The sequence below is a fragment of the Oncorhynchus masou genome, chromosome 1 (genome assembly GCF_036934945.1).
Source record: "Oncorhynchus masou masou isolate Uvic2021 chromosome 1, UVic_Omas_1.1, whole genome shotgun sequence".
Lineage (NCBI taxonomy): Eukaryota > Metazoa > Chordata > Actinopteri > Salmoniformes > Salmonidae > Oncorhynchus > Oncorhynchus masou.
In genome coordinates, this window is record NC_088212.1 from 80,408,688 (window position 1) to 80,423,344 (window position 14,657).

The window sequence follows — 14,657 nt, forward strand, 5'->3', positions numbered from 1 at the left end:
TATATATATATAAACACATGTAGTAATGTAGTAAACAAAATAGTGTTAAACAAATCAAAATATATTTGAGACTCTTCAAAGTAGCCACCCTTTGCACACTCTTGGCATTCTCTCAACCAGCTTCATGAGGTACCTGCAATGCATTTCAATTAACAGGTATGCCTTCTTAAAAGTTAATTTGTGGAATTTCTTTCCTTCTTAATGCATTTGAGCCAATCAGTTGTGTTGTGACAAGGTATGGGTGTTGTACAGAAGATAGCCCTATTTGGTAAAAGACCCAAGTCCATATTATGGCAAGAACAGCTCAAATAAGCTAAGAGAAACAACAGTCCATCATTACTTTAAAACATGAAAGTCAGTCAATCCTGAAAGTGCAGTCTCAAAAACCATCAAGAACTATGATGAAACTGGCTCTCATGAGGACTGTCACAGGAAATGAAGACCCAGAGTTACTTCTGCTGCAGAGGATAAGTTCATTCGTTACCAGCCTCAGAAATCGGCAATTAACTGCACCTCAGATTGCAGCCCAAATAAATAAATGCTTCACAGAGTTCAAGTAAACATCAACTGTTCAGATGAGACTGCGTGAATCATGCCTTCATGGTCAAATTGCTACAAAGATACCACTACTAAAGTACATCAATAAGAAGAGACTTGCTCGGGCCAAGAAACACAAGCAATGGACATTAGACTGGTGGAAATCTGTCCTTTGGTCTGACAAGTCCAAATTGAAGATTTTTGGATCCAACTGCCGTGTCTTTGGGAGATGCAGAGTAGGTGAATGGATGATCTCCCCATGTGTGGTTCCCAATGTGAAGCATGGACGATGAGGTGTGATGGTGTAGGGGTGCTTTGCTGGTGACACTGTCTGTGACTTATTTTGAATTCAATGCACACTTAACCAGCATAGCTACCACAGCATTCTGCAGCAATACGCCATCCCATCTGGTTTGCGCTTAGTGGGAATTTGTTTTTCAGCAGGACAATGACCCAAAACACACCTCCAGGCTGTGTAAGGGCAATTTGACCAAGAAGGAGAGTGATGGAGTATTGCATCAGATCACCTGGCCTCCACAATCACCTGACCTCAACCCAATTGAGATGGTTTGGAATGAGTTGGACCGCAGAGTGAAGAAAAAGCACCCAACATGTGGTCAGCATTTGTGGGAACTTTTTCAAGACTGTTGGAAAAGCATTCCAGATGATTACGTCATGAAGCTGGTTGAGAGAATGCCAAGAGTGTGCAAAGCTGTTATCAAGGCAAGGGTTGCTACTTTGAAGAATCTAAAATATATTTTGATTTGTTTAACACTTTTTTTGGTTACTATATTATTCCATATGTGTTATTTCATAGTTTGTCTTCACCATTATCCTACAATGTAGAAAATAGTACAAATAAAGAAATGGGTAGGTGTGTGTATATACAGACTGGTAGTATATATATATACTACAAAACTACATGCAAAAAAAGTAACCCTCAGCAGCATCAGTCTAATATACACAAAATATGCCTAGTACACACCTCTAAACACTGACCAAAATGTCAAATCAAGAGAAGCTAAAATATTGGTGATGCTTCCTAGTACTAACTAGGATCTCTTACACATTCAACTGAAGCAATATGTGGCTACATAAACACACGATTCAAAGACTCTCACTACCCAGTCAGTGCCTACTAACTAGCCATGACCAGCCACTTACCACATACAGTACAAACCTTCATAATACGATCCAGTTATAATTCATTTAAAATAAGTAACTTGGAAAATGTCAAACTCACATTGTAACAGTATAACTACAGTTCTTAAAAACATGTCCATGCAAATAACACAGAGATGCCCACTCCTGTCCTCTGAATGAGAAAATGTATTATGTTTTTCCTGAGTTCTCATACTGTAGCTGAAGACTCGGACTGTGGCGTTCTCTTCTTCTCTTCTGAGTTCCCGTTACATCACACCGGGGGGAGAGGATAAGAGGAGCAGGCTGCCAGTCCACACATGTTCCTCCCTCATTCTATTAGGAAATATCTGAGGAGGAAATACAAAACAAAATATATTTTGTAAGCTGTACCAAAGAAATATAAACACAACATACAACATTTTCAAAGACTCATATGGAAATCAATCAACTTCAAATAAATTCATTAGTCCCTAATCTATGGATTTCACATGACTGGGAATACAGATATGCATCTGTAGGTCACAGATACCTAAAAAAAAAGTAGGGGTGTGGATCAGAAGTGTGGTATCTGGTGTGACCAACAGGACAATCATGCAGCATGACACATCTTATTCGCATAGAGTTGATCAGGATGTTGATTGTGGCCTGTGGAATGTTGTCCCACTCCTCTACAATAGCTGTGTGAAGTTGCTGGATATTGGTGGGAACTGGAACAAGCTGTCGTACACGTCGATCCAGAGCATCCCAAACAGCTCAATTGTTGACATGTCTGGTGAGTATGCAGGCCATGGAAGAACTGGGACATTTTCCAGGAATTGTGTACAGATCCCTGCGACATGGTCATGCATTATCATACTGAAACACGAGTTGATGGCGGCGGATGAATGGGCCTCAGGATCTCGTCACGGTATTTCTGTGCATTCAAATTACCATCGATAAAATTCAATAGTATTTGTTGTCCGCAGCTTAAGCCTGCCCATACCATAACCCCACCGCTACCATGGGGCACTCTGTTCACGTTGATATCAGCAAACCGCCCACACAACACCATACACGTAGTCTGCAGTTGTGTGGCAGGTTGGAAGTTCTGCCAAATTCTCTAAAATGATGATGGATGCGGTTAATGATAGCGAAATGAACATTCAATTCTCTGGCAACAGCTCTGGTGAACATTCCTGCAGTCAGCATGCCAATTGCATGTTCCCTCAAAACTATTACACTGAACAAAAATACAAACGCATCTAGAGATGTAGAGATTCTGGGTTCGAGTCCAGGCTCTGTCACAGCTGGCAGCGAACGGGAGACCCATGGGGCGGCGCACAGTTGGCCCAGCGTCATCCGGGTTAGGGGAGGGTTTGGCCGGCAGGGATGTCCTTGTCCCATCGCGCACTAGCGACTCCTGTGGTGGGCCTTGGAGCAGTGCACGCTGATACGGTTGCCAGGTGTATGGTGTTTCCTCCGACACATTTGTGCAGCTGGCTTCCGGGTTAAGTGGGCATTGTGTCAAGAAGCAGTGCGGATTGGTTGGGTTCTCACGGCTCTCAACCTTCGCCTCTCCCGTACGGGAGTTGCAGTGATGAGACAAGACTGTAACTACCGATTGGATACCACGAAATTGGGGAGAAAAAGGGGTTAAAAAATAATAATAAATAAATAAACTTATCATGTAAAGTGTTGGTCCCATGTTTCATAAGATGAAGTAAAAAATCCCAGAAATGTTCCATATGCACAAAAAGCTTATTTCTCTCAAATTCTGTGCACAAATTTGTTTACATCCCTGTTAGTGAGAATTTCTCATTTGCCAAGATAATCCATTCACCTGACAAGTGTGGCATATCAAGAAAATTATTAAACAGCATGATCATTACACAGGTGCACCTTGTGCTGGGGACAATAAAAGGCCACTTTTAAAATTGTGAATTTTTGTTCAGTGTAATAGTTTTGAGGGAGCGATTGGCATGCTAACTGCAGTAATGTCTATGTAATGTATATCTGTCTGTAACATTATGATTGGCTGGGTGCGCCTGGCTGCTAAATGGGTGACCTATGCCCTCCAAGGTTGCACCCTTGCCCAGTCATGTGAAATCCATAGATTAGGGCCTAATGAATTTATTTCAATTGACTTATTTCTTACTATGAACTGTAACTCAGTAAAAACATAGAAATTGTTGCATGTTGTGTTTATACTTTTGTTCAGTATAATTTCACCCTAAAAGGAGATAGTCAGACAGGTATCTTGCAGTATACGTGTCCCACAATGTATGGGTGTTCAATAGCTGATCCGTGTTCATGAAACATCTACATAGTTATCATTAGTAAAAAAAGGAAGTTCAACAGCACTGAATATTTTTGATGTATTTACCCATCCATTCCCCAGTTGGTGCCCCAGGAGTTTTTCACGATCCAATATGGAGTGCTATTCTTTTCACCATATCCCACTGCCAGTACAGCATGGTTCACATTGTCTGTAGTGTTCTTACACGTAGTGCTAGTACAAACAAAGAATACGTTATAAAACACATGGAGGACATGTTAATTCATTGTAATAGAGGGTCAAATGTGCAGTTTGTATACCTTATGTGAACGGCAAGGAGCTTTACAGCTCATGAAAGTCTTCTACTGCAACATTGTATGGCTCATAAGTACAGTCTTCTACCTTCCACACATTATTTGATAAGATTTGGAGGTTCACAATTCAATTCCCACAAAGCTCTTTAATCCTGCCACCCAACATGTATTGTCAAGTGGGAGTGATAAGGAACAACGGAGTGTACTGGGCTTACTCTCACCTGCTGTACACACCATCTTTGTAGTGGAGGAAATCATCAGTCACTTCATATCCAAAGCTGACTGGGTTCAGTCTGGCCACAGCATCAACCATGCCCTTTTCCTCATACTATTATAGGGGGGAAGACAGAACAACATACCAATTGCTGACCAAGAAAACAATGTTTAGGACAGATGCAGAGGTTGTAAAACGTTTAGTTTTAGTCTCACACTTGTTATGTTGACAACATCTTTCACGAAGGCAGCTGCCAACTCGGGCATGAAATTGCAAGAGCCATCCTAAGGAAAGTAATTGGGGTAAATAAGTATATAGTGAGTAATCCAAACAAGTGAGTCATAAGGATTAAATACTAGTATAACACTGTTACTTGGGTTATTAACATTTTCCTTTTTTACACTAAGAGCAATTTATAAATACATATATGTCCCGTGTAAGGATAGTCATCTTCGGTCATGAGTCCGTTGTTGTATTTAACATACTCAAACGCCTGGCTTGGGAGTCCCCTGAAACCAATACATTACAGTATCTGAATGATGTTTTTGCAGACAGACAGCTACAGTATGCATCAGGAGGCATAGAAGTCACATGCAGGACAGGAGTGATAAGCTCATGTGATTTTAAGATGGTACTCTAGGCTACCAACCCCATACATCCGTGATTGTTGAAGTCTTGAGCACAGTCCACCAGTTGCTGCTCAGACTGGAAAATATAATATAATAATAATAATAATATATCCCATTTAGCAGACGCTTTTGTCCAAAGCGACTTACAAGTCGGCTGGGGCCACTACTTTTACATATGGGTGGTCCCAGCGGGAATCGAACCCACGACGCTTGGCGTTGCAAGCGCCATGCTCTACCGACTGAGCCACACAGGACCCCATATAGAATGATAACTCACAGATAAGGCTATTACCAACAACCATTCAACAACCAATTCAACTACAGTAACCCATTCTTTCTATTGTACCGCTTCATATGAAACCATACAGAGGAACATAGTAGGTTGACTGCCAAAAACAGTGTGAAACATAGTGTGAAACCGTAGAAAATACAAGAGAAATAGGGCTCGTTCTCACCAGAAGTGGGAGTTTTCCAGTAGCTATAGCGGTAACAGACTCAAGACAGCCGGTAGTGGAGAAGGTCCAGCAGCTTCCACAATGACCCTTAGGACACAACAATAGCACACTCACTCAACATGATATCAACACAGCACAGTCATAAATGTACAGCTTCATTTATCTTTTTCACTGGCCCGCAAACAGCCAATCCATCGGAAAATGACTTGGTCATGTTGTTGTGAATATACACTACAGTACAAACATTATGAACACCTGCTCATTCCATGACAGACTAACCAGGTGAATCCAGGTCAAAACTTTGACCCCTTATTGATGTCACTTGTAAAATTCACTTCAATCAGTGTAGATAAAGGGCAGGAGACCGGTTAAAGATGGATTTTTAAGCCTTGAGACATGGATTGTGTGTGTGTGCCATTCGGAAGGTGAATTGGCAAGACAAAAGATTTAAGTTCCTTTGAACGGAGTATGGTATTAGGTGCCAGGAGCAGTTTGTTTCACGCTCAACAGTTTCCCGTGTGTATCAAGAATGGTCCACCACCCAAAGGACATCCAGCCAGTTTGACACAACTGTGGAAAGCATTGGAGTCAACATGGGCCACCATCCCTGTGGAATGATTTCGACACCTTGTAGAGTCCATGCACAGACGAATTGAGGCTGTTCTGAGGGCAAAACAGGGGGGTTGCAACTCAATATTAGGAAGGTGTTCTTAATGTTTTGTACACTCAGTATATTTAGCATATGAGGGAAACGTAGTACCTGATATTTGACAGGTGACACATAGTTTCCCTTCTCTCTCCAGTCCACAGAACCAGGATATGGCCCAGGGCTGCTGATGTGACTCCCTTTGGTGGCAGAGCAGTTCTGATGAAGATAAACGTATGAACAGTTACTATTGATTAGGCTATCTTATATCAGGGAAGCTCGTAGACTTATAATTGGGGTTAACTACAGGCTCACATTTTAGTAATTACATTTCACAGCTGTACCTGAGGTTCAGTCAGGAGGAAAGTCTTCCTAAACTCTGCAAAGCTCATGTCAGAAAACTGATTCAGTCCCACTGGGAAAAGGAAAGTTACAACATGTCAGAAAACTGATTCAGTCCCACTGGGAAAGGGAAAGTTACAACATGTCAGAAAACTGATTCAGTCCCACTGGGAAAAGGAAAGTTACAACATGTCAGAAAACTGATTCAGTCCCACTGGGAAAGGGAAAGTTACAACATGTCAGAAAACTGATTCAGTCCCACTGGGAAAGGGAAAGTTACAACATGTCAGAAAACTGATTCAGTCCCATTGGGAAAAGGAAAGTTACAACATGTCAGAAAACTGATTCAGTCCCATTGGGAAAAGGAAAGTTACAACATGTCAGAAAACTGATTCAGTCCCATTGGGAAAAGGAAAGTTACAGGAGTTGCAAGATATCATACTTGTGCGTATATAAAGCTATATTATGAATACATTGGGAGTTAAGTTGTGACTGGGAAAACAGGAAGAAATGGACAAATAGTTTCATAAGTAAATGCATAGACTACTACTATGATAGTGGATTCTCCTCTTATGCCCAGTGAAGATGTTCAGACGATGGTGGTACTCCTCCAGAGCATAGACTTTATTATACTGTAATAACAAAGACAGGTATAGGCAGTCAGTCAACTAAAGATGACAACCTCATACTGACAAGCAAATACATTTGAGGAAGGTCTTGGCCTACTGCTTTCATTTCTTACAGGAAGGAACAAGATGACTGTGTGTACAGTAACTCTGGTATGTAGGCTACTGTATGTCATCTGCTTTCCTAAAACATAAACACGTGACAGATTTACATTGTAGCTTTAGAGTTTCACATACCTGTAACATCCATTGTTTGAAGTGATATTCCTCTTTAAAAATAATACATGAAAAAAGAATAAAACACAAATATGATCAGTGCGACCTATGATTTTTATGGTCACATTGTTACAAGTTTGAAATGGTCACTTTTTTTGTGAAATGGCAACATTGAAGACTATAGCATGTGTCACTGTTGTTTCACTGCTGCATGTATTATTCAATTTAATACGCTATAAATCAAATCAAAGTTTATTTGTCAAGTGTGCCGAATACAACAGACCTTACAGTGAAATGCTTACTTACAGGCTCTAACCAATAGTGCAAAAAGGTATTAGGTGAACAATAGGAAAGTAAAGAAATAAAACAACAGTAGAAAGACAGGCTATATACAGTAGCGAGGCTATAAAAGTAGCGAGGCTACACACAGACACCGGTTAGTCAGGCTGATTGAGGTAGTATCTACATGTGGTTAAAGTGACTATGCATATATGATGAACAGAGAGCAACAGTAGCGTAAAAGAGGGTTTGGGGTGGCGGGACACAATGCAGATAGCCAGGTTAGCCAGAGTGCGGGAGCACTGGTTGGTCAGCCCAATTGAGGTAGTATGTACATAAATGTATAGTTAAAGTGACGGGTTAAAGTGAGGCTATTCATTTCGGTAGACTAATTATGATCTTTGTTTTTTCATTAGGCTTATTAAATAGAGTCTGTTCAACTGCCCAGATCCAGATCAGAAACATAATTTGTGAAGTTAACGGTCCACACAAAACCCGCTTTCATCTACAGTGTGCCACTGCATGGCTTGTTGCACTTGACTTTCAGTTTGTTTCTTCCTCCACACGTCGATGTGTGCGTCCAAACGGGATGCGGGATATGAACAACAAACAGATTAGGGGAGTTATGCTTACCTTCAGGTAAAAACAAGGGTGTTAAATTGGCTAAATGCAAAAAAAGCAAGAATAAAAGCAACAGAACACAGCGCCATACTTCCGCGTGTGTTTCGCAACCAATGCATCACATGACTTGAGTAACCTATCCATTTCATTCATGTGTCCTTGTGGCAGGGTCGGTTATCAAAGTTTTTGTAAGCACCATAATATGCCTAATTTCCCACCTCATATCAAAATAATTAACATCAAAGTCAATAAAGTGTGCACATACTGAGGTGATAAAAATACAATTGCAAGTATCACAGAATTATTAAAGGCCCAGGGCATTCAAAATTCAGTTTTGCCTGTGTTTTGTATCATATTGTTAAACAGCTGACGAAACTAACACTGTACAAGTGTGTGAGAAAAAAAACTATCAGTGTTATTTCCTGATAGTTGCTGGTTGAAAATACAATCTACACAGGACCTTCTAGTCAGCAGGTTTTGCAAACGTGGAGTTTCAGGTTGTAAATTAGTTAATAGACCAATAACAAAGAGAGTTCCAAACCTCTCTGCCAATAAAGGCTAGTTTTCAGTTCCCCACCCACTCATGCCACTCCCAGACAGTCCTAGCAAAATTCTTGCTTGAGAATCTTTTTTGGTTGCTAAAAAGCTATTTAAGTTCTCTTTTTTAACCATTTAATGGACAACTATTACAGTCTGGTAATTCATTGTTACCCAATAATTTAATATTTATATAAAAACTTCTGCATCGGGCCTTTAAAACTATAGATTAGAACTTTACACATCTTTATACACTGCCACACATTCATATTTTTCAGGCAGTTAAAATAAAGACTATTGTCATATAACTGTAGTGATTATTCAAAATTCACAGTCCACAGCCCAGAACATAATGAATCTCTAACTCTGTGTGTGTCCTTCTGTCAGTTCTTTCTTAGGGTCAATGATGAATCATTTAAAATGGAAAATTATTGCTTGCAGAATACTTTTAAAAAAAGTAAATTAAAATGTCATGTTCAGCTCATGAAACTTTTTAAAGTTGGCCACAAGAGGACAGTGCACTCCTTATAAACCAGAGCCTGCTATGAGAGATCCGTCCTGTAGATGGCAGTATAATATCACTGCAAAACTGATATGATGGAACTGAAAGAGCAACTGCGTCTTCTGCAACAGAGCCACTCCCAATTGCATATACATATTAACGTTCCTCTTCTCTCTCCAACTCAGCTGTGGAGTGGGAGGTAATTGTGTTAATGCAGAACACTAGATAGTCAGTCATTATCACCTCCTCTTCAAATATGGTGAGCTACAGGTAAACAGTGCCTTCGTAAAGTATTCAGACCCCTTGATTTTTTCCACATTTTGTTACATTACAGCCTTATTCTAAAATGGCTAAAAATACAAATAAATCATCAACCTGCACACAATACCGCATAATGACATCGCAAAAATAGTATTTTAGATGTTTACTAATTACTAATTTATACAAACCTAATAACTTCATTATGACATTTACCCAAGTATTCAGACCCTTTACTCAGCACTTTGTTGTAGCACCTTTGGCAGCAATTACAGCCTCGAGTCTTCTTGGGTATGATGCTACAAGCTTGGCACACCTGTATTTGGGGAGTTTCTCCCATTCTTCTCTGCAGATCCTCTCCAGCTCTGTCAGGTTGGATGGGGAGTGTCAGTGCACCGCTATTTTCAGGTCTCTCCAGAGATGTACGATGGGGTTAAAGTCTGGGACATTCAGAGACCTGTCCTGAAGCCACTCCTGTGTTGTCTTGGCTGTGTTCTTAGGGTCATTGACCTGTCGGAAGGTGAACCTTCGCCCCAATCTGAGGTCCTGAGCACTCTGGAGCAGCTTTTCATCAAGGATCTCTCTGTACTTTTTCCGTTCATCTTTCCCTCAATCCTGACTAGTCTCCCAGTCCCTGCCGCTGATAAAAATCCCCACAGCATGATGCTGCCAACACCATGCTTCACCGTAGGGATGGTGCCACGTTTCCGACAGACTTGACGCTTGGCATTCAGGCCAAAGAGTTCAATCTTGTTTCTCATGGTCTGAGTCCTTTAGGTGCCTTTTGGCAAACTCCAAATGGGCTGTCATGTGCATTTTACTGAGGAGTGGCTTCTGTCTGGCCACTCTACCACAAAGGCCTGATTGGTGGAGTGCTGCAGAGATGGTTGTCCTTCTGGAAGGTTCTCCCATCTCCACATAGGAACTCTGTGACTGGGACCATCGGGTTCTTGGTCACCTCCCTGACCAAGGCCTTCTTCTCCGATTGCTCAGTTTGACTGGGTGGCCAGCTCTAAGAAGAGTCTTTCCAAACTTCTTCCATTTAAGAATGATGGAGGACACTGTGTTCTTGGGGACCTTCAATGTTGCAGAAATGTTTTAGTACCCTTCCCCAAATCTCTGCCTCGACACAATCATGTCTAGGTGCTCTACTGACATTTCCTTCGACCTCATGGCATGATTTTTGCTCTGACTTGCACTGTCAACTGTGGGACCTTATATAGACAGGTGCATGCCTTTCCTAATCATGTCCAATCAATTGAATTTACAAAAGATGGACTCCAATAGAAACATCTCAAGGATGATCAATGGAAACCTGTTTTTGCTTTGTCATTATGGGGTATTGTGTGTAGATTGATGAGGAAAAATATGGATTTAAACAATTTTAGAATAAGGCTGTGACGTAGCAAAATGTGGAAAAAGTAAAGGGGCCTGAATACCTTCTGAATGCCCTGTATATCACCATGCTGATGCACCATGCTACTACAACGTGCTGTGTGTTCATCCCTATAGCCTACCTATGGACAGTGCTAGTACACTGGAGGTCATCAACATCTAGGATATCAATAAATAAGGATTGTTGCCAGGAGCAGACATAGAAAGGAGGAACAGCGTCACGCACGCACACACGCGCACATGAGCACACACACACACACACACACACACACACACACACACACACACACACACACACACACACACACACACACACACACACACACACACACACACACACACACACACACACACACACACACACACACACACACACACACACACACACACACACACACACACACACACACACACACACACACACACACACACACACACACACACACACACACACACACACACACACACACACACACACACACACACACACACACACAGCTGTACTGTATATGGTTCATCATTAGTATGATCAGTGAGTGTGTTATCTCTCCTTCAACATTGTAGTTGTCTCCCTGCTGGCCCGTGCACATTAATATTTCATCACTGTGTGTGTGTGGGGGGGAGACATTTTGTTGGTCCCCACAAGGTCAAATTATATTTCTAGGGCGTTTAGGGTTAAGGTTAGAATTAGTGTTAGGGTTAGAATTAGGGTTAAGGTTAGTAGCTAGGGTTAGGTTTAGGTTTTTGGTTTAAGGTTACGGGTTACGGGTTAGGGGTTAGGGAAAATAGGTTTTTGAATGGGACTGTGAATTGTGTGTCTCCACAAGGTCCGTTACACAGGACTGTGTGTGTTTGTGGGTGTGACAGTTTAGGGTTTGTATTAATGAAGGAGAGAGGAGGCCTGGGGGAATATAAGACTGGAAATCAGCCAGCCTATCCCCTCTCTCTGTCTCTCGCTCTGTCTCAACATCTGCGTATGTACGTTGACATCTGTGTGACAGTTGGAGATTTATTTACACATCACTGTATGGTACAGAGTGACTCTCTGAAGGCAGCCTAACACACTTTCCAGCTATCACTCGTAATGTGTGTGTGTGTGACAGATAGTGTGTGATAGTGTGTTCACTGGTCCTCTGTACAGGAAGGGGCCATTTAAAATAGATAGGGTAACAAGCCTCATCAGTATAGGGGCATGGGTCTTCATCTCCACCAGGGAAACCAGCAATAAATCAAATGTCTGTGTGTTTAAATATTCCTGCAGTTTTCTCAGCAGATGGACCATAATATGATCATCATTACTCTCGATCTTCAAGCCATTCATACGCGTTAACTTACAAAACTATACTTTGGAGGAAGACAGTGACGCTCAAAGGATGGTTTTGGGTGTGATGTGGTATGATATACTGGATATTAATTATGTTGTTTATGTTTGACTATTAGGTGCAATACCTCCACATCTTGCTCCTTTCTTTTCAAGCTCACCCCATCGTCCTCTTGCTCTCGTCCTTTCACCCATTATCCTCTCTCTCACACCCCATCTCTCTCCCCTTCAGCTCACCCCTCTCCCCTGCCTCTCACCTCCCTTTCTGGCCTTCAGATCAACTGTCTCTTCCCTGCCTCTCAACCTCTCTCTCTCTCCTCTCACCTCTCTCACCCTCCTCCCTCTCAACCCTCTCACCTCTCTCCCCCTCCTCCCTCTCTTCCCCTCTCACCCCTCTCTTCCCCTCTCACCTCTCTCACCTCTCTCTCTCCGCTCCAGTTCCACTGGACTGTGTATATTGTATCTGAGAGGAATGAAAGCCAAGAGGCTGTACTACATAAGCTTGATCCTTATTGCCTTCGACTCACTTTGCTGAGCTTTCCTCTGCCAAGAGAATGTTCAGTTTACTGGTTTTCCTCTGCCAAGATAATGTTCAGTTTACTGGTTTTCCTCTGCCAAGAGAATGTTCAGTTTACTGGTTTTCCTCTGCCAAGAGAATGTTCAGTTTACTGGTTTCCCTCTGCCAAGAGAATGTTCAGTTTACTGGTTTTCCTCTGCCAAGATAACGTTCAGTTTACTGGTTTTCCTCTGCCAAGATAATGTTCAGTTTACTGGTTTTCCTCTGCCAAGATAATGTTCAGTTTACTGGTTTTCCTCTGCCAAGATAATGTTCAGTTTACTGGTTTTCCTCTGCCAAGAGAATGTTTGTAGGTGCAGTCAGGTATTCAGACTCAATGGTTCTTCAGGTAGCCAACCAACTTGATGTCCCAGGTTGTTCTGTATATATTGTATTGTAGGCTACACAAGCAATTTCAATTTGTGGATTCGGCCATTTCAGTCACACCCATTGCTGACAGGTGTATAAAATCGAGCACACAGCCATGCAATCTCCATAGGGTAACATTGGGAGTGGAATGGCCCATACTGAATTGCTCAGTTACTTTCAACATGGCACCGGCATAGGATGCCACCTTTCCAACAAGTCAGTTCATCAAGCTGCCCCGGTCAATTGTAAGTGCTGTTATTGTGAAGTGGAAATGTCTAGGAGCTACAATGGCTCTGCCACGAAGTGGTAGGCCACACAAGCTCACAGAACAGGACCGCCGAGTAAAAATCTTCTATCCTCGATTGCAACACTCACTACTGAGTTCCAAACTGCCTCTGGAAACAACGTCAGCACAAAAACTGTTCGTCGGGAGCTTCATGAAATGGGTTTCCATGGCTGAGCAGCCGCACACAAACCTGAGATCACCATACACAATGCCAAGCGACGACTGGAGTAGTGTAAAACCCGCTGCCATTGGAATCTGGAGCAGTGGGAACGCGTCCTCTGGAGTAATGTATCACGCTTCACCATCTGGCAGTCCAATGGACGAATCTGGGATTGGTGGATACAAGGAGAACACTACCTGCCTGAATTCATAGTGCCAACCGTAAAGTTTGGTGGAGGAGGAATAATTGTCTGGGGCTTTTTATGGTTTGGGCTAGGCCCCTTAGTTTTAGTGAAGGGAAACTACAGCATACAATGACATTCTAGATTATTCTGTGCTTCCAACTTTGTGGCAACACTTTCCTGTTTCAGCTTGACAATGCCTCCGTGAACAAAGCAAGGTTCATACAGAAATGGTTTTCTGAGATCGGTGTGGAAGATTTTAACTGGCCTGCACAGAGCCCTGACCTCAACCCCATCGAACACCTTTGAGATGAATTGAAACACCATCTGCGAGCCAAGCCTAATCGCCCCAAATCAGTGCCCGACCTCACTAATGCTCTAATGCTCTCCTCAGCAATGTTCCAACATCTAGTGGAAATCCTTCCCAGAAGAATGGAGGCTGTTTATAGCAGCAAACGGGGGAGAAAATCAATTTTAATGCTCATGATTTTGGAATCAGATATTCGACGAGCATGTAGTGTATGTCTCTATGTCTCGCTCTCTCTCTCCCTTCCTTAAAAAGCCCGGTGTTCCCACAGCTCAGCTGATCACGTTAGATCAATGGTTGGACAAAGAGCAGTGGTGAGGTGTGTGAGGTCAGGTTATCACAAGTCACATAAAACACACACACTGATGCACGCTTGGACACCAACACACACACATAAGCGCATGCACACATACACACACATTAATTTACGTTTGTAGGCAGACACCGTGGGTCTCACAGTCCACAGAACCCACCTGGTTCCCTCTGTTCGTCTCTCTCTCTCTCTCTCT

The 14,657-nt window shown here is 42.2% G+C and overlaps 1 protein-coding gene across 1 annotated transcript; it reads right to left on the minus strand.

Moving 5' to 3' along the window:
• Positions 1-15: 15 nt before the first annotated feature.
• Positions 16-8,390, minus strand: LOC135551537 (pro-cathepsin H-like). The gene is made up of 10 exons (XM_064982745.1): positions 8,289-8,390; positions 7,398-7,429; positions 7,082-7,166; positions 6,537-6,607; positions 6,307-6,411; positions 5,547-5,633; positions 4,678-4,746; positions 4,470-4,576; positions 4,043-4,168; positions 16-2,027 (listed from the first exon to the last, which is right to left on the minus strand). Exons 2-10 carry the CDS (start codon positions 7,404-7,406, stop codon positions 2,009-2,011), a joined length of 678 nt encoding a protein of 225 aa, XP_064838817.1. The 5' UTR covers positions 7,407-7,429; positions 8,289-8,390; the 3' UTR covers positions 16-2,008.
• Between the last annotated feature and the right edge of the window lie 6,267 nt (positions 8,391-14,657).